The sequence below is a fragment of the Gastrolobium bilobum genome, unplaced genomic scaffold, assembly GCF_033153095.1.
Source record: "Gastrolobium bilobum isolate Gb01-03AN ecotype WA unplaced genomic scaffold, APGP_CSIRO_Gbil_v1 utg589, whole genome shotgun sequence".
In the NCBI taxonomy this organism is placed as follows: Eukaryota; Viridiplantae; Streptophyta; class Magnoliopsida; order Fabales; family Fabaceae; genus Gastrolobium; species Gastrolobium bilobum.
The window spans coordinates 76,199-95,664 of NW_026898229.1; the positions used below are offsets into that span (position 1 = coordinate 76,199).

Consider the following 19,466-nt stretch of genomic DNA (forward strand, 5'->3'; position numbering starts at 1 on the left):
TTGACCCATCGAGGTACTGGGTCACCGAGTCACTAGTTTAGCCAGTGGGTCACTGGTTCAAACGCATGACCCGGTAATTATATACAATTTTATAATTTATATTAAAAAATTATAAACATACTCAAATATCTAAAAAATGATAAAAATCTCAAATATTTTAATATAAAAAATAATAAATTAAATATTATTATCCAATAAAAGATCAAACAAAAATATAATGATCGTGATATGGGGCTTTAGGTTCAGAAAATAACATCTCTAACTATAAATCAAATCAAAATTTTCTGTATAGTGTATAATTGAGATAATATTAGTGTTGTAGGTACAAAACTTATGTAAATCAATAAACAAAAAAATATTAAAATGTGTCCATTATGATTTTTTTTTGAAAAAAAATTTAGATTTTTTTTTGGACCTGACCGGGTCGCCGGTTAACCGACCGGGTCACTGATTTTCATGAAAACCGGCCGGGTCGCACCGGGTCGCATCGGTTCTGATACATGACCGGTCCGTTGCTTCAACCGGACCGGTTACATGACCGGTTTACCGGTTCCCGGGTCGGTTCGGGTTTCTTAACACTGCATTTACCCCCTGAGTGAATGGGATAAGTGATAAAAAATTTTTAAATAAAGATATAAATGATTCAAAAAATTTGTAAGTGTACATGCACTGAGACCTGCCATTTACAAAAAAAATAAAAAAAAGAATGTCACAATTTTTAATGAGTCTATTAAAAATAAAATTACTTTTATATTACATAAGAGTAATTTTTCCCTTAGTGTAAACACACTTCCCTCTCATTATAATTACAAAAACACATTGATTTCTGTCCAAAACGACGTCATTTTGAACTCAATGCAAATAACTTATCTGCATTCACTACAAAAACCCTAAATATATATATATATATATATATATATATATAGGGGAGGGATCTTTTGACTCTAAAGTAAAACTTACAACTTTTACTGTCCATCTCAACCGTTGATTTTCGTACATCTAATTGTTATTATTTATTTGAAATAAATAAATAATTAATTGTTATAAATAATCGTTAGATGGACGGAAATCAACGGTTGAGATGAAGAGTAAGAGTTGTAAGTCTTACTCTAGAGTCAAAAGATCCCTCCCCATATATATATATATATATATATATATATATATATATATATATATATATATATATATATATTTGCTACAAAATTTTAAATAATAATTACTTCGCTACATGAAGTTTTTCGTGCTATAAAACGATTGGTTTTGTGATTTGAGCTAAAGAATCCAAAATATGATATAGATTATTATTTATTATATAACACAAAAATTTATGTAATTTTTTTACATTAAAATGAAAATGTATTACTATTTATTGGCTTGTAGGTAGGGGTGTTAACGAGCCGAGCCGAGCTCTTCTCTTAAAAGGTTAAGTTTGTATTTAAATGGGTCAGCCTGACCAAGCCTGTTGCCTGTTATAAATATAATTATTGGCCTGTGGCTTGTCTTATTTTCAAAAAATAAAAGCCTGATTTAGCCTGTTTAAAAAAATAAGACAATAAAAATTTATCCAAACAGAATATATAATCAATAACACTAGTAATTCCATAAATATTCATAAATTCAAGGTATATCCAAACAGCATAATATAGAACAAAATCATTCAAAAGCTCTATTTAACCAATAAAATGGGATGAAATGGATTGAGGAGAAAGAGAGGAATATTACAAGTAGTATAAAAAATATATAAAAAAATAAAATAATATACTAGGTCGGTCTGAGAGACTCTAATGCCGAGCTTTTGAATTGGAGCCTGAAGCTTTTTTTATTAAACGAGCTTTTATACAAGTTCAAGCCTGATGCCAACAACCAATTTCAGACATGTAAGCCTTCACGAGCCGAGCCAAAGGCCCCTGCCTCATTTAGCACCCCTACTTGTAGGCAATTACACTGAACATGAGAACAAGAGAAAGAATTCAAATGTACCTAGAATTGCAAGCAAACTTTGAGGAAGCTGGCTCTAATTTTTTAGTCCAAATGTACTTGATTTTTATGTCCAAATATACATGTTTTTTTAGCCCAAAATACTATTATATATAAGGTTTGGTGTTTGTCATTTTAAATGACATAAGTTATGTCATGTTAAGAGAGAGATAGACACAAAGAATGAAAATCATGAGAGAGAAAGTGGGCGGTTCTTTTTTAATTTAAATTTTAAATAATTTTGTTTGTGTCTATCTCTCTTAAAATGACATAACTTTATGTCATTTAAAATGACAAACACTTTTCCCTTATATATATATATATTAAAAAAAGGGAAAATGTTTTTTTTCTTTTCCTCCTTAGAAACTTATTTCTTTTTTCTTTTTAATAGAATGTGTCATTAGCGATAAGTAGTAGTTTTTTTTTTTCAATAGATAAGTGGTGGGTTTCCTTGTGTGAAACATATACCACTCAATAATTAATTATTTAAGGGATTACCAAAATCAAGCTGCTAAGTTCCAGATTTTCTTATTGGATTATTTCAGTTGCATGCATAATGTAATGATGGTGTTTTCATAGGTGAGTATGGATCATGTATGGCTGTTGCGCTTGATTTTGAATTGGGCATGGCCTATTTTGGTGTAAACAAAATAATACTCAGCATCTCTTCTTGGCTATTGTGGGTTTCACTTAGGTTTCTGCCTCAATGAACGTTCGTTCATACCCATCTTCATTCAATGAGACCTCGAATTCGTTCACTATTTCCAGATTTGTGCTGAGAGAAGGGGGAGATCTCGAGTTTAAGGAAGGAATGAGGGAAAATGTAACGAGCACTACTAGAAAATGCTATTTTTTCGAAGAAAAAATTCCGTGGAAAATGGTTGAAATTCCGTCAAAAATGACATTTTCGACGGAAATGAAGCCGTCGAATATGTCTTCGTGGGTAAAAAAAATTTCAACGGAATTAAAGATTCAGTCGAAAAATTTGGATGGAAAAATTTCTGTGGAAAGTTTCGACAAAAAAATAATTCCGTCGAAATTTTTCAATGGAAAATGAATGAAATTCCGTCGAAAAATCTTGTAATAATTTTCGACGAAAAATAAATTTCGTAAACAAATTTCTACGGAAAATGAATGAAATTCGGTCGAAAAATCTTGTCTCAATTTTCGACGGAAAACAAATTCCACTGAAAATTTTTGACCGAAAATGAATATAATTCCGATGAAAAATCTTGTAATATTTTTCGACGAAAAATGAATAAAATTCCGTCGAAAAATCTTGTCTCAATTTTTGACGAAATTGTTTTTCCGTTGAATTTTTTTTTCTCAACAAAATTAATACCAATTTATGTTTCACACCTGATAAACAAATATAATGAGAGTAACATATCAAAATTATATGATCTTAATATAATTATGTGTACAAAAGTCCCTGTCATATACTAATCGAAAAAGTCTTATATGTATAAATGTTCAAGACATATACTAATCAAAAGTGACATACATCTACAAAAGTCTCTGCCATATACTAATCAAAAGAGTGTTATATATGTAAAATGTCCAAGACATATACTAATCAAAAGAGACATACATATACAAAAGTCCCTGTCATATACAAATCAAAAGAGACTTATATATATAAATATCCAAGACATATACTCATCAAAAGAGACATACATAAACAAAAGTCACTGTCATATACTACTCAAAAGAGTCATATATCTATAAATATCCAAGACATATACTAATCAAAAGGGAAATACATATACAAAAGTCCCCATCATATACTAATCAAAGAGTACTATATCTATAAATGTCCAAGACATATGCTAATCAAAAGGGACATACATATACAAAAGTCCCTGTCACATACTAATCAAAAGAGTCCTATATCTATAAATGTCCAAGACATATGCTAATCAAAAGGGACATACATATACAAAAGTTCTTGTCATATACAAATCAAAAGAGTCTATGTACAATAGTCCATGTCATATACATCCAAAAAAGATAAAAAAAAAGTCATGCTGGTGGATGACCTGCGTGATCATGGTCATCACCTTGGTCCTGAGACGGGGGATGAGTATAGTCGTCATCCTTAGTATCTAATAATGCCTCAGGAAGCCTTCGCAAAAGCTTCTCCATTTTTTCCATTCGCCTCTGCATCATAACCTTGAGACTATCCTTTTGCTCAACCCTTTCTCCTGATGTGCAGCCTTCTCCTGTTGTTGTGCAGCCCTCTCTTCTTGCTATGCAATTGTACCCTGCAATTGCATAATCAATGTGCGCATCTTGTCATGCTCTTGCTGGAACACTCCAAGTGGTAGCCCATTGGAGAACTGAGATTGCTTAAATGATCCTACCCGTGTACCTAAACCGTATATCCGTCCTTTACGGTTAACCCCACCAGCTTCCTGCAAGAATTCTTCATTATCCGAGGCAACACTGCTAGCATCCTTTCCTGGAGTGACTTGACTGTCTCTCTCTTCCCTCAGTCTCGTAAAGCCATCCTAAAATTTACATAGAAAGTATTGATGTGTTAAAGTCAGGTGCACTAAAACTAATAAGATTTTGAAAGTAAACATTTGGTGTAAAAATCAATAATACTCACAACTATTGCCTTTTCCTTGTCATTGCACCACCTGTCACGATCATCTTTAGATGTGTGTGTATGCTTGAACACAGCCCAATCTAGCGCGGACGAATCCGTGACCCCATCTGCCTGTTGCGTGATACATTTACATCAAACAATTGGAACATAATACGCTAAATATAAAAAAAAAGGCTTACCATTTTATGAATCTACATGCATATGCAATTATAAGTATTCTTACCAACCGCCTTGCATGCTTAGTAGATGGAATTGAACATCCAGAATGTGAAGGTCCGTCAAATTTGGACTTGTTCCTCTTATTTGCTTCAGCCATTTTCTTCCATTTTTCATTAGACCAATGAACCTTTAAACCATCAAGAACATTTAGTCTCATCCAAGACGTATTGCCCTTTCCTTTTCTTATCAAATTCAAGTGATTTTTGATTATGTCAGTGGCTTTGGTCTTGTATGCTTTATCAAAAAGATATTGGTCATCCGACAAGCATTTATATTTTTCCTACAAGGATTAAACATGACAAAAAGACAAGTTAGTAAATTAATCAACATTAACTTGAAAAACCTTGAATCATGCATAAATATTAATATGGTCAGATTTGAAGGGCAACATTACCATCAATGTGTTGAACCAGTTCTCCTTGACGTTGCCTGAAACTGCCCTATATATAGGGTATGGACCGTCATAGTTGCGCTTGATTATTTTTGATATTTTGCACACTACATCATATGGTTCAAAGCTGAAATACATTGTAATGTGATTATATTGACCAATGCATTTAAATTATTATCAACACTTACATGAAGATGTATAGAAAAAATAACACAATTACCATTAACAATTGTTGTACTTACTTGTTGCCATCGACGGTCGTCGTACCCATATACGATTGTCCACGGGATCAATCTCCCCCCATCGTGGAACAAGATCTTGGATGACAGGTGGAGGTGGACCATAATAAGGAGCCTCTAGTGGGACAGAGCGTGATCCTGTTTAACAAAAACAAGAGAAAAAGCCAATAAATTTGCCAATAATCATATTAGAACACAAATTTTTTGGAAATAAAAATGTAGAATATGTGCATAGTTAGTAAGATAACCTCATTTGCTTCTTCAGTAGAAGCTACAAACGGATCTGGTGTCTTTTGGACTGTCGATGATGGTAATTGTGCATCTGGTGATGTTGTTTGCATACATGAAGAGAATGACGTGTGGTCCTGCCCTCGACCTTTAATGGCCCCTCGTCCATATGTACGTAGAAAGGAACTATCCTTACCTCCGACCCTACCATGTGTAGGGTCAAATGCCTTCATCTGCATAAGAAACATTCATGATTAATATGAGTATCATGGCGATCTCCATAAGAATTGATCATTCTTGAAAATGTATACACATTCTACATCAATGAACTTGTATGGCATCCGATGTTACAAAACATTCTAAATCTGATTTCCGTCGAAAAATTCATAAATATAATTTTTTTATATGGGTCTTCGATGAAATTCGTTTTTCGTCAAAATTTTTCTACGGAATCTGATTTCAGTCGAAAAATTCATAAACATTATTTTTTTTATATGGGTTTTTGACTGAATTCATTTTCTATCGAAATTTTTTTATGGAATATGATTTCCGTCGAAAAATTCATGAATATAATTTCTTTTATCATATATTTTTTGGAAAATATTTTTCTCATGTTGCATGAGACAATTTGTCTCACGCAACATACAAAAAAGTTGGTGGGACCCACTTTTTCGCTTTCTCTCTCCTCTTCTTAATGGGTTCCACCTACTTTTGTGTGTGTTGCATGAGACAAATTGTCTCATGCAACATGAGAAAAACATTTCCCATATTTTTTACAATTTTTCAACAGAAATTTATTTTTCGTCAATAATTTTGACGGCAAATTTTTCGTCGAAAATTTTGCATTTTTTAGTAGTGAGTGGTATGTCTAAATGGAATGGCTGAGTCCTGTGAGAATTTTTTTTGAGCGGGGGCTCGAATCTCAAGTCCAAATTTCCTTCAATAAAACCACTTATATTTATCTCAATAAAAGTAATGAATTTTAATTTTTTTAATTATTTACACTTTTATTCATTGAATAAGTAAAGAGAATTAAAAAGTTTGAAATTATTTCAGAAATAAACGTAGATTGCTAACCTCCAAATTGGGTAATAATGACAAATTTCATATTCTGTTTTAAACAGTAATATTTCATTTTTATTTTCGTTTATAAATAAATCTTTTTTATTGTAATTTTAGTTATTTGCTATTTCAGTCATTTATTAAAAAATATTAAAAAAAGTTTGAATTCAATGAAAATACTATGTTTTTTATTTTCCTGAAAAGATACAATAAATTTAAAATTGCACAAAGTTATATATACCATTTAAAATAAAAAAACACTTTTTCATTTTATACTAACTTACTATTTTTAATTTATAGTCTAAGCTTTTTATTAAAATATATGATAATATTTAGTTTATTTATTAAATAAAATGTAACAAAACAAAAATAAAATCAGGAACAAAAAATGAATATAATTAATACGTTGTTGATTGAAAATATTATATTTTCTTACTACCTATCAATTTGATAAATAATATAACAAAATACGTAATAATTTTTTAACTAAAAACAATTTTATTATTTTATATGATTATTTTTAAAAATATCATTTTTTATTATATATTAAGCGTTATTACAATATTTTAATATGAATCAAACAATTAACCAAATAAATTAATCAGGTGGTCATATTTTTTATTTTGGTGGATGTAATCAGGTAGTCATATTTATGGGTGTAAATGAGACAGATTATGTCAGGCTTTAGCTTTGATAGCCTAAGCCTATATAAAATATTTAAAACATATACTGACATATTAAATGTTTGATTTATAAATCTGGCCTGACATATTATAAAAAACTAAAAAGCCTAATACGACATGTAAGGCCTACCAAGTTGTAAGTTAAAGTTTGCAAGCTTAAACCAAACTGAAATATAAAATATAAAATTTCTTATTCGCAAAGATCTTATGAAATAATATTTTCATTAACAACACATGAAAGAATGTTCATAAAGATCACATGAAAATGTTCATAAAGATTACATGAAAATTTCATATATATACATTTATAATTATATATATATATATATATATATATATATATATATATATATATATATATATACATATAATTTGCACTTTCTTTACTAATTTGAGATAATTTGATATTATGATAAAATTTATATGAAAAAACTAGCTTAGTTTTTTTTTATTTTTTTGATAATGTAAGTTTGATGTTTTGCGGCTATAGATTTATTACTTGTATGTATTGATAGAACAGAAATGGATTTTAAAAAAAGTAAACAACATAAACAAACAACCTATTTACAACGATATATTTTCAAAATGTATAATAAAACACTCAACATACAGACATACAGACATACAGTACATTTTCAAAAAATAAGTTTCTGAAATAATTGGAAATTACGATATAATTTATATGAAGAAAATTACTTTAAATTTTTGATTTATTTGATAATACTAAGATTAGAGGTAAAGCTATAGATTTATTAGTTCTATATAATCTTGATAGAACAAAATGGATTTTTTTTAAAAAGTAAGCAACATAAATAATCTATTTGCCAACGGTATATTTTCAGAATGAATAATAAAGCATATGCATTAATTAAGATAAATATTTTGAAAATAGTTGGACGCTTTTAGGTATATTGATGGTGCTTGGTTGCAGAGTCGGTATGGTTTAGTAGATATAGAATGTTTAACAAATCAAAGTGGCGCAGGGAAAGCGTGATGGGCCCATGACCCACAAGTCCTACATATTGATGGTGCTTGGTTGCAGAGTTGGTATGATTTAGTAGATATAGAATGTTTAACAAATCAAAGTGGCGCAGCGGAAGCGTGGTGGGCCCATAACCCACAGGTTCCAGGATCGAAACTTTCAGCAAAAGTTGAGAGAATTGAACTTCAATCTCGTACTAAAATTATTTTAAACTTTTTATATTAGGTTCATACTTTATTATATTTATTTTTGTTTATAATATAAAAAATTTTATTTTCACCTCCATCAAATTTTTTTTTGAGTCTTTCATTAGAAAATTATGGAAGATTTGATTGAAAGACCAAATACAAATATCAAACTCTAAATATATTATGAAGTAAATACCATTTTCGCTCGTCAGCAAATTTTACGATGTCCGCTTTAGTCCCTAGCAAATAAAAAGGCTATTCGTGGTTCTTAAGAAATTCAAAGTGGACCCATTTTAGTCCTTTTGAGGGACTAATATGGGTCTTTTTTAAATTTGTGAGGGACCACGATTTCAATTAAATGGGTCCATTTTAAATTTCTTAGGGACCAAGAATAGCCTTTTATTTGCTAGGAACTAAAGCGGGCATCGTGAAATTTGCTGAGTAATAAAAAAGGTATTTATTCTATATTATAATAGCTTTATATGACTCATGACTACATTGAGTCCTCTCTTTCCTTCTTCTTTTTTAAGTTGCAATCGACTTTCATACGGTAAAACTTTCAAGTTTAGAAGTAGAAAAAGAACCTGTATTATTAGATGGGAAAATTATTTGTCCTTTAAAAGGATGTAAGTTGTGTCCTTTTAATTTTTTTACTTTATGTACTCTCGATAGTACATAGTTATAACATGAAAAATTGCTTTTTTTTATCTCTTCTCAGTCATATCAGCTGACGTGAAAAGTGAAAAAAGTAACTTTTTCATGTTATAACTATGCACTACCGTGAGTACATAGATAAAAAACTAAAAAGATACAACTTACATTCTTTAAAAAGACACACACTAAACCCATATTATATAGCGAACTTTAGCAAACCCTTCTATCATGGGTGTTTCAGGGAGCATCTCGAAAAGAGCTTATTTTCTGTGCTCCAGGAGCATATGATCCCCCAAAAATAAAAAATAAATAAAATATGAGTGGAAATAAATATAAAGATAAGAGTAGTATAAAAATATTACTTTTTATTATATTTGGTAACAAGAGCACCGAGTACTCCGTGATCCTGGAATACCGAAAATATTTCACTCGAGGAACTGTCTCAGCGGCCCAGGTTACTTTTGATTTGGGGCCTCCACATAGCTATCAGCCAACTCATGAACCCATTTGAGGCCACCAACCTGGGACATGAGTCTACGACTCGCTATCTCTTGAAACCACTCGCTTACTCACATCAATCACATGTGAGAAAACTGTTTTGGACCATTTCTCACCCCCTCAACTATCCCCAGAGGTAAGGATATGCATGGGTCGAATTGGTTTAAACGGTGCGGTTCGAAAACGATTTGGTTCAGTTCAATTCAATACTGGTTCGGTTCAAAAATGATTATGTTCGTTTGGAAATGGTTCGGTTCGATTCGGAACCTGTTCGGGTCGACCCTATTATGAAAATAAAAAATAAAAAATTAATGAAATAAAAAAAAATAAAAATCAGTTCGGTTCGATTTGAAAACGGTTTAATTCGGTTCGATTCGAAAACGATTTGGTTCTTGAACTAGTTTTAAAAACCAATTTGGTTCATGAACTAGTTCTTTAAAAGTCGGTTCGGTTCTTGAACTGAATTTTAAAAATCAGTTACTTTAAGTACATTTCAACTCAGTTCAAGATTCGATTCAGTTTTTTAATTATTTTGCAGATTCCTATACGTGGGTCTAATATGCAACATAACACTGCCCAGAAGGGGATCACCTTCAGCACATTGCATATTCTAGTCTCAGATCACTCACAATCTGTGTACACACACGCCCCTGATTCTTACTCGTTGGACTTTCGGCTGGAGATTCTTGATCACATCGCGCTAGCTATTTCTGTCATTGCTGCGTAGATACTATCACTATCTCTTCAAGTAGACAGTCTTTGTTCACCTACAAACCATGAGCTACTAAGAAATAGAGCTACACTAATGGCCACCGGACACAAGTCCAACAAGGTAAAACAAACCCAAAACAAATCGATTACTCTTGACCTATTTTGCCTTCCATATGAATAGATCATCAACTCATTTTATAAAATCCAAATATGATTAATTAATGATAAGCTCACAGTAAGAAATATTCCTATATTCTCCTAATTGGGAACACAATAAGAAATACCTTTCTATAATATCCAAGATTTTTATGAGAAGTGATTATTGTGCAAATTTTTGAGTGATTGAATGTCTTTGACTCAATCGCATGAGTTGATCGAACTTGATTTTCATAAACTAAGTTCAAATTGATAACCAAAATGTCAGCCCAATAGCTGACAAATTCTTCTGATTTTTATGAGACTGATTATAAACAATGATTTGCTAATTATCAAAATTATTATCTAGATTTTCAATGCCTTTGGCTGGCTTGTCTATGCAAACAAGCTATGTTTTTTGTTCGGCTCGTGGTGACGTATCAAGTAAGTTTATCTAAAAATGATTCTTGCCTTTATTTGATTTTACAATTTTACAGTTGAACTTTTGCTATTAGATTCTGAATATTTTGAATTCTAGGAAAACAACCATAATCTTTTCTCATTTGGTATTGAGAAGGATTATGATATTTACTGCAAGCTGGTGTTTCTTCACATTTCTCAAAACATTTTCTACAAGTTGGATTTTATTCACACGAGTGTTACAGCAATAAATACCACACTTAACCAATTAAATTATTCATAACCCAACATCTTCCTTACAATTCAAGGTACATGATATCCATTTTGTGACATAGTTTGAAAATAAGATACTTAATACAAGTAAGAAAAACAACCAAGAAACAGAGAAACTATAATCAGTTCAACCAGAGATTTCTATGGCCTTAACATCAGTCTTCTTGACCTCTTCCTTTGGAACTGTCACAGTAAGAACCCCGTTTTCCATGGAAGCTTTCACTTGTTCCATTTTGGCATTCTCTGGCAACCTGAACCTCCTCATGAACTTGCCACTGCTACGCTCCACCCTATGCCATTTATCATTCTTGTCTTCTTTCTCAGCGTTCCTCTCTCCAGTTATCTGAAGAACCCTGTCATCTTCAATCTCTACCTTCACTTCCTCCTTCTTCAGACCAGGAAGATCAGCCTTGAACACATGTGCTTCTGGGGTCTCCTTCCAATCCACTCGTGTGCCCACAAATGCAGAATTTTCCCTAGAAAATTCAGGGAACGAAGCAGAAAGAGAATTGGAAGAAGGAAAATCCTTGAAAGGGTCCCAGACATCGAGGGAGAAAGGGTCGAAAACATTGCTCCTTCGACCACCAAAGAAACTTGGAATCAATGACATCTTCTCTTTCCTTAATCGAACTCTCGATATTGAAATTGTTAACAGAGAACAGCTTTCTGGTTTGATGTTCTCCAAAGGGACACACGAGGTATTTAAAGAAGGGAAGGAGTAACTGGTATTCTCGATAACCTTCTGGACTTTTCTGCACAATTCCCATATTGGTACTTCATAGGGCCTTACCCTTGAGCCCAATCCATGTTGCTAAATGGTAGTGCTAATAGGGCCTCCTAAAAATATAGAATTAAACTAATTTTCAGCTTGTTTATAATTTGGATACATTTTTTCTTTTTCTCTTTTATTTTAAAAAAGACAATGTTGGTGGTGCAAATGTACTTGTTCTGAAATCTCAAGCATGAATACTTGGTCTTCATTCGCTTTGCAAAACTGATAAATATCATGTAACTACTTTGAATTGATTATCACCGATTATGCCTTCGATCACTAATGTTGATCACGATTATAATTCCTCGAGGGAGCTTGAAGATGTCACTTTTAAGTTGCCGTCATCATAAAGCTCTTTCCAAAACAATTTCCTTTTAGTTTAACAATGTTATTTTTTATTGCTTGCCAACACCCTATTTTGATGGAACCCGTTGCAATTTTACTGTACTTATTATTATTTTTATTTCTTTATATAAAAAAACCCACGGATTTTGGTGGCATTTTCTTGTAAGGAAGTAAATTGCGAAAAAAAAATTACTATTGCAAAAAGTTGGTGATTTGTAAACTTCTTCTATGTAAATTATTAACTATGGGAAAAAGGAATTTGTTTCTTCAGATACTCTCATTTTGATTTTTAGTTGCCTTTACTTGTTTGGTCAAATGCCTACCATGTAGATGTACAGGTTATAAATTTCTCATAGAAATTTTTTCTCTCCAATAGACACAATACAAATGTGAGGTTTAATGAAAAGAGGAAAAAAAATAAAAATAAAAGTGGAACCCACATTTGTGTCTACCGTTCCTGGAGACATAATACAAATGTGGGATCCACTGAAAAGAGGAAAGAGAAAAAATAAAAAATAGAATTCATACCTTTGTATTATGTAGGAGAAAAAAATCTTCTCCAATAATAGGAGAAATCTATCTCCTCTTGAATAGAGCAAGTTCATGTTCAATTTGAATATGTCTTCGCATGGTTCTGGAGTTCCAGAAATAAAAGCTTACATATATCTAAGAATACTCTAAAATTTGCTTGCGCATATGTTATACTCAGCTTGTTATCTTTTTACATGTGAATCGTATTGTTTTTGTCGTAAAATGACTAATTATCTGATGTGGTTCTAGTTTTTGTTGTTGAAGATGCACAATAAATAGAGATAAGAAGAGAAATGAAGGTAGAATGAAGTGAATCACTTTATTGAGAAGAATCAAATGTCTCATTATTCAGACTAGTAACTAATGCCTAATTTCTACAGTAATCCTCCCTTTTTATTCAAGGATTAAGACCCCATCAAACTCACTCACTCTTGATAACATGTTTCCACCTCAATTCTATGGAATCTATCTCCAAAAAATGTACCCTTCAAGTCTCAGGGCTACCCTCGTTTCTAATTTCTTTCATATCAATACCACCTCCAATACCCGGACATGCAAATTTTTACAAAAAGGGCGTGTCGAACACGTGTCCGACACGGACACGCTCTGACACGTTCCGACACGCGATCAACATTTTGTGACATGTGGTCAACTCTCCGACACGTTTGGACAAACTTTTTCGACACGCAGTCAACTTTTTCGGACACGTGCTCAACACTCGGACACGTTTTTTTTTAGTCTTAATTTTATTTTATTAATAAAAATAAAAAAGTCATTTACAAATCAATTTTTTTCTGTTATAAAATTTGACATGAAAAATTAACAAGGTACGAAAAAATATTTTTGTTTATATTTATGTTATAAAATTTGAATATTTGATTAGTTATATGACTTATTATGGACAGTTATATGTATTAAATATAAATTATATTATACATATTAAAAATATTATTTAATATCAAAATGTGTCCCAACATGTTGAAATATGTCATTTTTTAGAATTAACGTGTCCGCGTGTCGTGTCGTGTCCCGTGTCAGTGTCCGTGGTTGCTGCCATGGTTGCTCCAGAGGAATGCATATGGAATGTGGTGGTTGTAAAGAGTTCAATGCCTCACTCAATAAGTTCATTGATGAGAGAAGAAAATATAATGAGATCGTTGATTGGTTGTGAAGAATTCCTTCAATGCCGTTTTGGCAAATTCACTATTGAGAATGGTGAATTCATCTATAATCTTGTTATGGAATTTGCACCTTATGGTTCTCTATGAGACTTAATTAGGAAAAGGCCACTGTTTGAGAGTGAGGAAAGAATCTACACCATTATGCTTCTTAAAGGGCTTTCCTGCATTCATCAAGCTGGAGTTGTTCATTGTTATTTAAAGCTCGATAACATTCTTCTATTTCCTTCATCTAAGAATGATGCAAAGTATCAACTCAAGATTGCAGATTTTGGATTGTCTAAGACTAAAGAAGAGATTATCAATGCTGAGTATAGAAATTTCAGGTTTAGAGGGACACCGTTATACATGTCACCAGAATCAGTTAAGGGTCAGATTGAAACATCATTGGATATATGGTCTCTTGGAAGTATAGTCATAGAGATGATCACTGGGTTAAATGTATGGAGGAACCCTCCAACTTCAAAGGAGATGATTCCAACTAAAAATGAGATGATGTACAAGCTTGTTGTCTGATAGTCCTCAAGAGTTGAGGCCCATTAAGTGTAAATTGTTCCACAAAACCCATGTTTTGGTTATAAATCACTCCCTTCAACCTTCTTCTTTTCATATAGAGCAACTGTTTTGAATAGTGAACCAGAGCAATGCCGAAAGTGGGAATTAAGGTAGACCTGGAGCAAATTTAACATTATCTTTTTCACATATGACTATTGGGTTAGTTTGCTTTGTTCAGGACACCTAAGGCCCATCAAAAGGAACCACAAAATGAAGAGAGAAGAAGGAGTGTTGCGCAGAAAGGAAAAAGAAGTCTGCTATAGTACAACAGCAGTCAAAGGAAGCAATGGGGAGCCGCCACGTCAGCTACAGCAGAGAAGGTGGAGGTGCTGCCTCTGCTACAGTATGAAAGCAAAGAAGCTGAGCAATGGGGAGCCGCCACGTCAGCTACAACAGAGAAGGTGGAAGTGCTGCCTTGAATCCGATACTCCTACTCACAAAGGGAGCCAAAAGCAAGGGGGACCACTTCCATTTAAGGCCAAGCTGGCAAGAAGCAAAGCTACCATTGGAGAGGATTTAGACAAAGCACGACCCTTGATGAAAGGAACAATGGAGATCAAATGAAGAACCCTATAAAAGGAACAAGCAATCCTCATAAAGAGGAGGATCAGCACCCATCCTAGGACCGGTTGTCTCTTTGTTTTCTTATTTCTTTGTAAAAATGCTCACTAGGAGCTAACTTCCTCTAAGTAGGTGAGGGTTCCATAGAAGTAATCCCTTTTGTCTTAAGATAGCTTTGTAAGGAACACATATTTTATAAATGAATTTTGAGTTGCTCTTTGGTTTAATTTATTGATTTTGTGAAACCCTTTGGGCTGGCAACCTCATCCCGGGACCACTCGGTTGATGAAACACTGACAAAGGCGTGTGGAGCATTCTCAAAATCCTGGGGTAGTTTAGCCTGAAGAAAGGAGGGATAAACACCTGGAATGGGGAGCACTGCCATGTGAATCCATGCTCTTTTGAGAAGGCAGCATGGTTTCCTTGCATATAACTCCAAGTACTATGGAGTAACGTGGAGAGTAAGGCCTTACCCTCTGCTTACCTATAGCAAAACAAGGGAAGGAGCAAAATCCACTTGTAAAACATGCTACCAGGCAGGGTTAACCAAAGGGATGAAAACATGGAACCCGTAACACCTACTTGATCTTTTTGTATCTGAAATTAATCTTAACTCAATTCCTATCACAACCTTTTCCTCACGATAACTGAACTGTGTTTTACTAGCTGATGCTCTTACTTTCGTTTCGTTGACTGCTCTTAAAGTTACTTCAATTGATGCCATTTTATTCGATGACCATGCTAAGTCATTCACTGCTCTCATCTGGTTCAGAATGGTTAACATTGTTTAACTAGCTGCCCAGAGATTGCTCTTTGTGAAGCTTAGCTGAGAATAGTGATTTCTTTTATTGCTCCATTTTACAAATTAAGTTTCCTTTAGCGCTTCTTACTTCACAACTGCTCCCTGAGGACGATAAATCTGGGGCTATAATACCCTATATTGCTTGACACGTACGCTTGCGTATAGTTGAAGAGGGTTGCTCTTAGTCAGAGTAGATTGCTCCTGTTGGCAATCCTGATTACTACTCTACACTCTTGCTCTCTGAAAGAAATATTCCCGAGCAACTCTCGGTTCGACCAAGCATTGTCCTTAAAGAAGCACCGAAGATACCTAGTGGAGTAAGTGAGGATTGCAGAGATTTCTTGAGCAAATGTTTCATCAAGAATCCTAGTCAGAGATGGATTGCTAGCAAGCTTCTCCACCATCCTTTTCTGTTTTCTCCATGTGATTCTTTTGGAGGTTATGAAAGATTTCATATGGTTAATTCGTCGTCCTCATTTTTCACTTATGATTGTAAGAGGATACCTTTATGATACAAATTCTACGTGTCTGTTTCGTTCTTTATGACAGAAGTATGTGTCACGTTGTTATTTCCTGTTCTGTTAATTGAATTCATAATACGGCTACACAGAAGAATAAATAATTTTGCAAATAACAAATAAATGTATACACAAAGGAAGGGTGGTAGTTGATGCTTGGGCTAAAATCAGATATGTAAAGTTTATCGAAAATATGAGAACAATCAAGGATTATACTCGTAAACAGTACAAATGTCTTTCAAGGCTTGAAGTTGCGTAACAAGTATATAATCCTATTAGAAATACTGTAATAGTTGTTTATAAGAAATGTAGAAATCAATGTGCAACAATGTACAAGGGAATAGAATTGGATATCCAATGAATGGTCTCGTTTAATGAAAAAAGAAAAGAAAAAAATAAAAATGGGACCCACACTTGTGTCCACAAGTCCTGCAAACATAATACAAAGGCGAGATTCACTAAAAAGAAGGAAGAGAAAAAATAAAAATGGAATCGACACCTTTGTATTATGTTTGCAGGAGAAAAAAAAATCTTCAATCTATATCCCATCTTGAATAGTACAAATTCATGTTCAATTTGAATATGTCTGCGCATGTTTCTCGATTTCCAGAAATAAAAGCTTGGACATATATCTAAGAATACTCTAAAATTTGCTTGCGCATATTTTATACTCAACTTGTTATCTTTTTACATGTGAATCGTATTACTTTTGTCGCAAAATGACTAATTATCTGATGTGGTTCTTTTTGTTGTTGTTGGAAGATGCACAATAAATAGAGAAAAGAAGATAAATGAAGGAAGAATGAAGTGAATCACTTTATTAAGAAGAATCAAATGTCCCGTTACTGAGACAATCGATTAATGCCTAATTTCTACAGCAATCCTCCCTTTTTATTTAAGGGTTAAGCAACTCCATCAAACAAACTCACTCACTCCTGATAACATGTTTCCACCTCATTCTTTGGAATCTTTCTCCAAAAAATGTACCATCCAATAATAGAAATAGAAAGTAAATAACTAATCATAATGGTTTTTCAAATTAAGTTGGTTATTTATTTTGAACTAAATAACCAACTTAATTGTATCTATTAAATAAAATGGTTATCTATTATTAATAAGTAAAGTGTCAATAGAATAAATCAGCAACTCCTCCCTTTAAAGGCTTAAATTGTTTCAAATGAAGAAGAAAAAAACATTAAGACGATAAACAATTTCTATGCATTTATATTTTTTTTTTAAAAAGGTTCTACTCAAATTTTAAAACTTATTTTTTCAGAATGATTTATAATCGGGCCTCGCCAGTGGTTTTCTATACATTTTTTTTCCTTTGTATCTCAACTCAAATTATTTGGGCTTCACAAACTACAACGATGTCTAGACTCTAGAGCTGTCTGGGTCCTCTGACAATAATTCTAGAATATTTCCAAATTTCGGAGAGTAAATACGATTTCTAGAAAATTCAGGATTGGTCGTCCACTTTATTTAAATACCTCACTTTCCTATTTGTTATTCAGATAACAATTTCAATCTGCAGAGTTCCTAAGTTCTGATAAAAGAAGAATACAAAATGTCACTGATTCCAAGTTTCTTTGGTGGTCGAAGGAGCAATGTTTTTGATCCATTCTCCCTCGATGTTTGGGACCCTTTCAAGGATTTTCCTTCTTCCAGTTCTCTTTCTGCTTCGTTCCCTGAATTTTCTAGGGAAAATTCTGCATTTGTGAGCACACGAGTGGATTGGAAGGAGACCCCAGAAGCCCATGTTTTCAAGGCTGATCTTCCTGGGCTGAAGAAGGAGGAAGTGAAGGTTGAGATTGAAGATGACAGGGTTCTTCAGATAACAGGAGAGAGGAACGTTGAGAAAGAAGACAAGAATGATAAATGGCATAGGGTGGAGCGTAGCAGTGGCAAGTTCATGAGGAGGTTCAGGTTGCCAGAGAATGCCAAAATGGAACAAGTGAAAGCTTCCATGGAAAATGGGGTTCTTACTGTCACAGTTCCAAAGGAAGAGGTCAAGAAGCCTGATGTTAAGGCCATAGAAATCTCTGGTTAAATAAAACAAACTAAGCTGTTTTTTGGTTTGAAGTCGTGTGCTTTTCTTTGTTGTAATGCTTATATATGGTGTGATATGCTTAATTTTTGTACTACTTGTGTGATATGTGTGAGGAAATATCATGTAATGTGCATGATGTATTGTAATTGCATAAAATAAATAAATAGTTTTCTTGGTGAGATATTGTTACATTCCAAACTGATTTGTCTGCTAATATTTTTCATATCAGGCCACAATCAGTTTTCGAGGAAAATAATATTAACTAATTTGCCATAGATTTACTGAGAATACTGAAAATTTTGAGAATTTAAACACAAATTAGCTTTGGGTTAAGACTCCTTACAATGACTATTACAGAATGCACAGGCCTAAAGAGGCTTTGGTAAACTTTTCCTTTTTCCGAAGTATACACAATACATTTACTTAAAAAAAGAAAAAGAAAAAAAGAAGCATACACAATTCAGATAGCACTTCGATCTGTAGTTGCCCTACCTCAAACTATGGGTCATGCTCATGATCTGTATCTGCCTTACCTGTTTCCATGCTGCCGTGTAAACATGTAAAATTTTATTCCTTCTCAGTACATGTCAGTGATGAAGTTTAGTTTGAAATAACAAATCATGATATCATATTCAGAAGATAATATTAAATTATTACGTATACTGCTAAAAAATAATGAAGGGTTCAAAAAACCTTGGTCTAACTGGCTTGTCCTAACGCTGATATAAGTTGTAATAACTCCTGGGTCAGCTTGATGTCCCTTGAAATTGTGGGTGTACAGAATAATTATATGAAAAACTGGTGTCTGATGATACCAAACTGTAAATTTGTCAACTAATCATAAGTCAAATAATTGATTTGAGAAATACCAAAGTTACCATAA

The 19,466-nt window shown here is 33.0% G+C and overlaps 3 protein-coding genes across 3 annotated transcripts; 2 read left to right on the forward strand and 1 right to left on the reverse strand.

The window, feature by feature from the left end:
• Nucleotides 1-11,250: 11,250 nt before the first annotated feature.
• On the reverse strand, nt 11,251-11,960 carry LOC133314021 (18.5 kDa class I heat shock protein-like). Its single transcript, XM_061515446.1, has one exon. It carries the CDS (start codon nt 11,879-11,881, stop codon nt 11,399-11,401), a length of 483 nt encoding a protein of 160 aa, XP_061371430.1. The 5' UTR covers nt 11,882-11,960; the 3' UTR covers nt 11,251-11,398.
• A 2,014-nt stretch (nt 11,961-13,974) lies between these two features.
• LOC133314047 (mitogen-activated protein kinase kinase kinase 20-like) lies at nt 13,975-16,527 on the forward strand. Its single transcript, XM_061515482.1, has 3 exons — nt 13,975-14,184; nt 14,302-14,607; nt 16,276-16,527. The coding sequence occupies exons 1-3, from the start codon at nt 13,975-13,977 to the stop codon at nt 16,525-16,527; spliced, it is 768 nt and encodes a 255-aa protein (XP_061371466.1).
• Nucleotides 16,528-18,098: 1,571 nt separating this feature from the next.
• LOC133314041 (18.5 kDa class I heat shock protein) lies at nt 18,099-18,777 on the forward strand. The gene has a single exon (XM_061515478.1). The coding sequence runs from the start codon at nt 18,101-18,103 to the stop codon at nt 18,581-18,583; it is 483 nt and encodes a 160-aa protein (XP_061371462.1). The 5' UTR covers nt 18,099-18,100; the 3' UTR covers nt 18,584-18,777.
• Nucleotides 18,778-19,466: the final 689 nt, after the last annotated feature.

Bases quoted from the DNA above. Each gene is read 5' to 3' on its own strand.
- LOC133314047 (XM_061515482.1), top strand. From the start codon at position 13,975: ATGGTTGCTCCAGAGGAATGCATATGGAATGTGGTGGTTGTAAAGAGT. The intron at 14,185-14,301 runs TGAGACTTAATT...TGTTATTTAAAG, and splicing joins TTGCACCTTATGGTTCTCTA to CTCGATAACATTCTTCTATT. The intron at 14,608-16,275 runs GTCTGATAGTCC...AATATTCCCGAG, and splicing joins AGATGATGTACAAGCTTGTT to CAACTCTCGGTTCGACCAAG.
- LOC133314041 (XM_061515478.1), top strand. From the start codon at position 18,101: ATGTCACTGATTCCAAGTTTCTTTGGTGGTCGAAGGAGCAATGTTTTT.
- LOC133314021 (XM_061515446.1), bottom strand. From the start codon at position 11,881: ATGTCATTGATTCCAAGTTTCTTTGGTGGTCGAAGGAGCAATGTTTTC.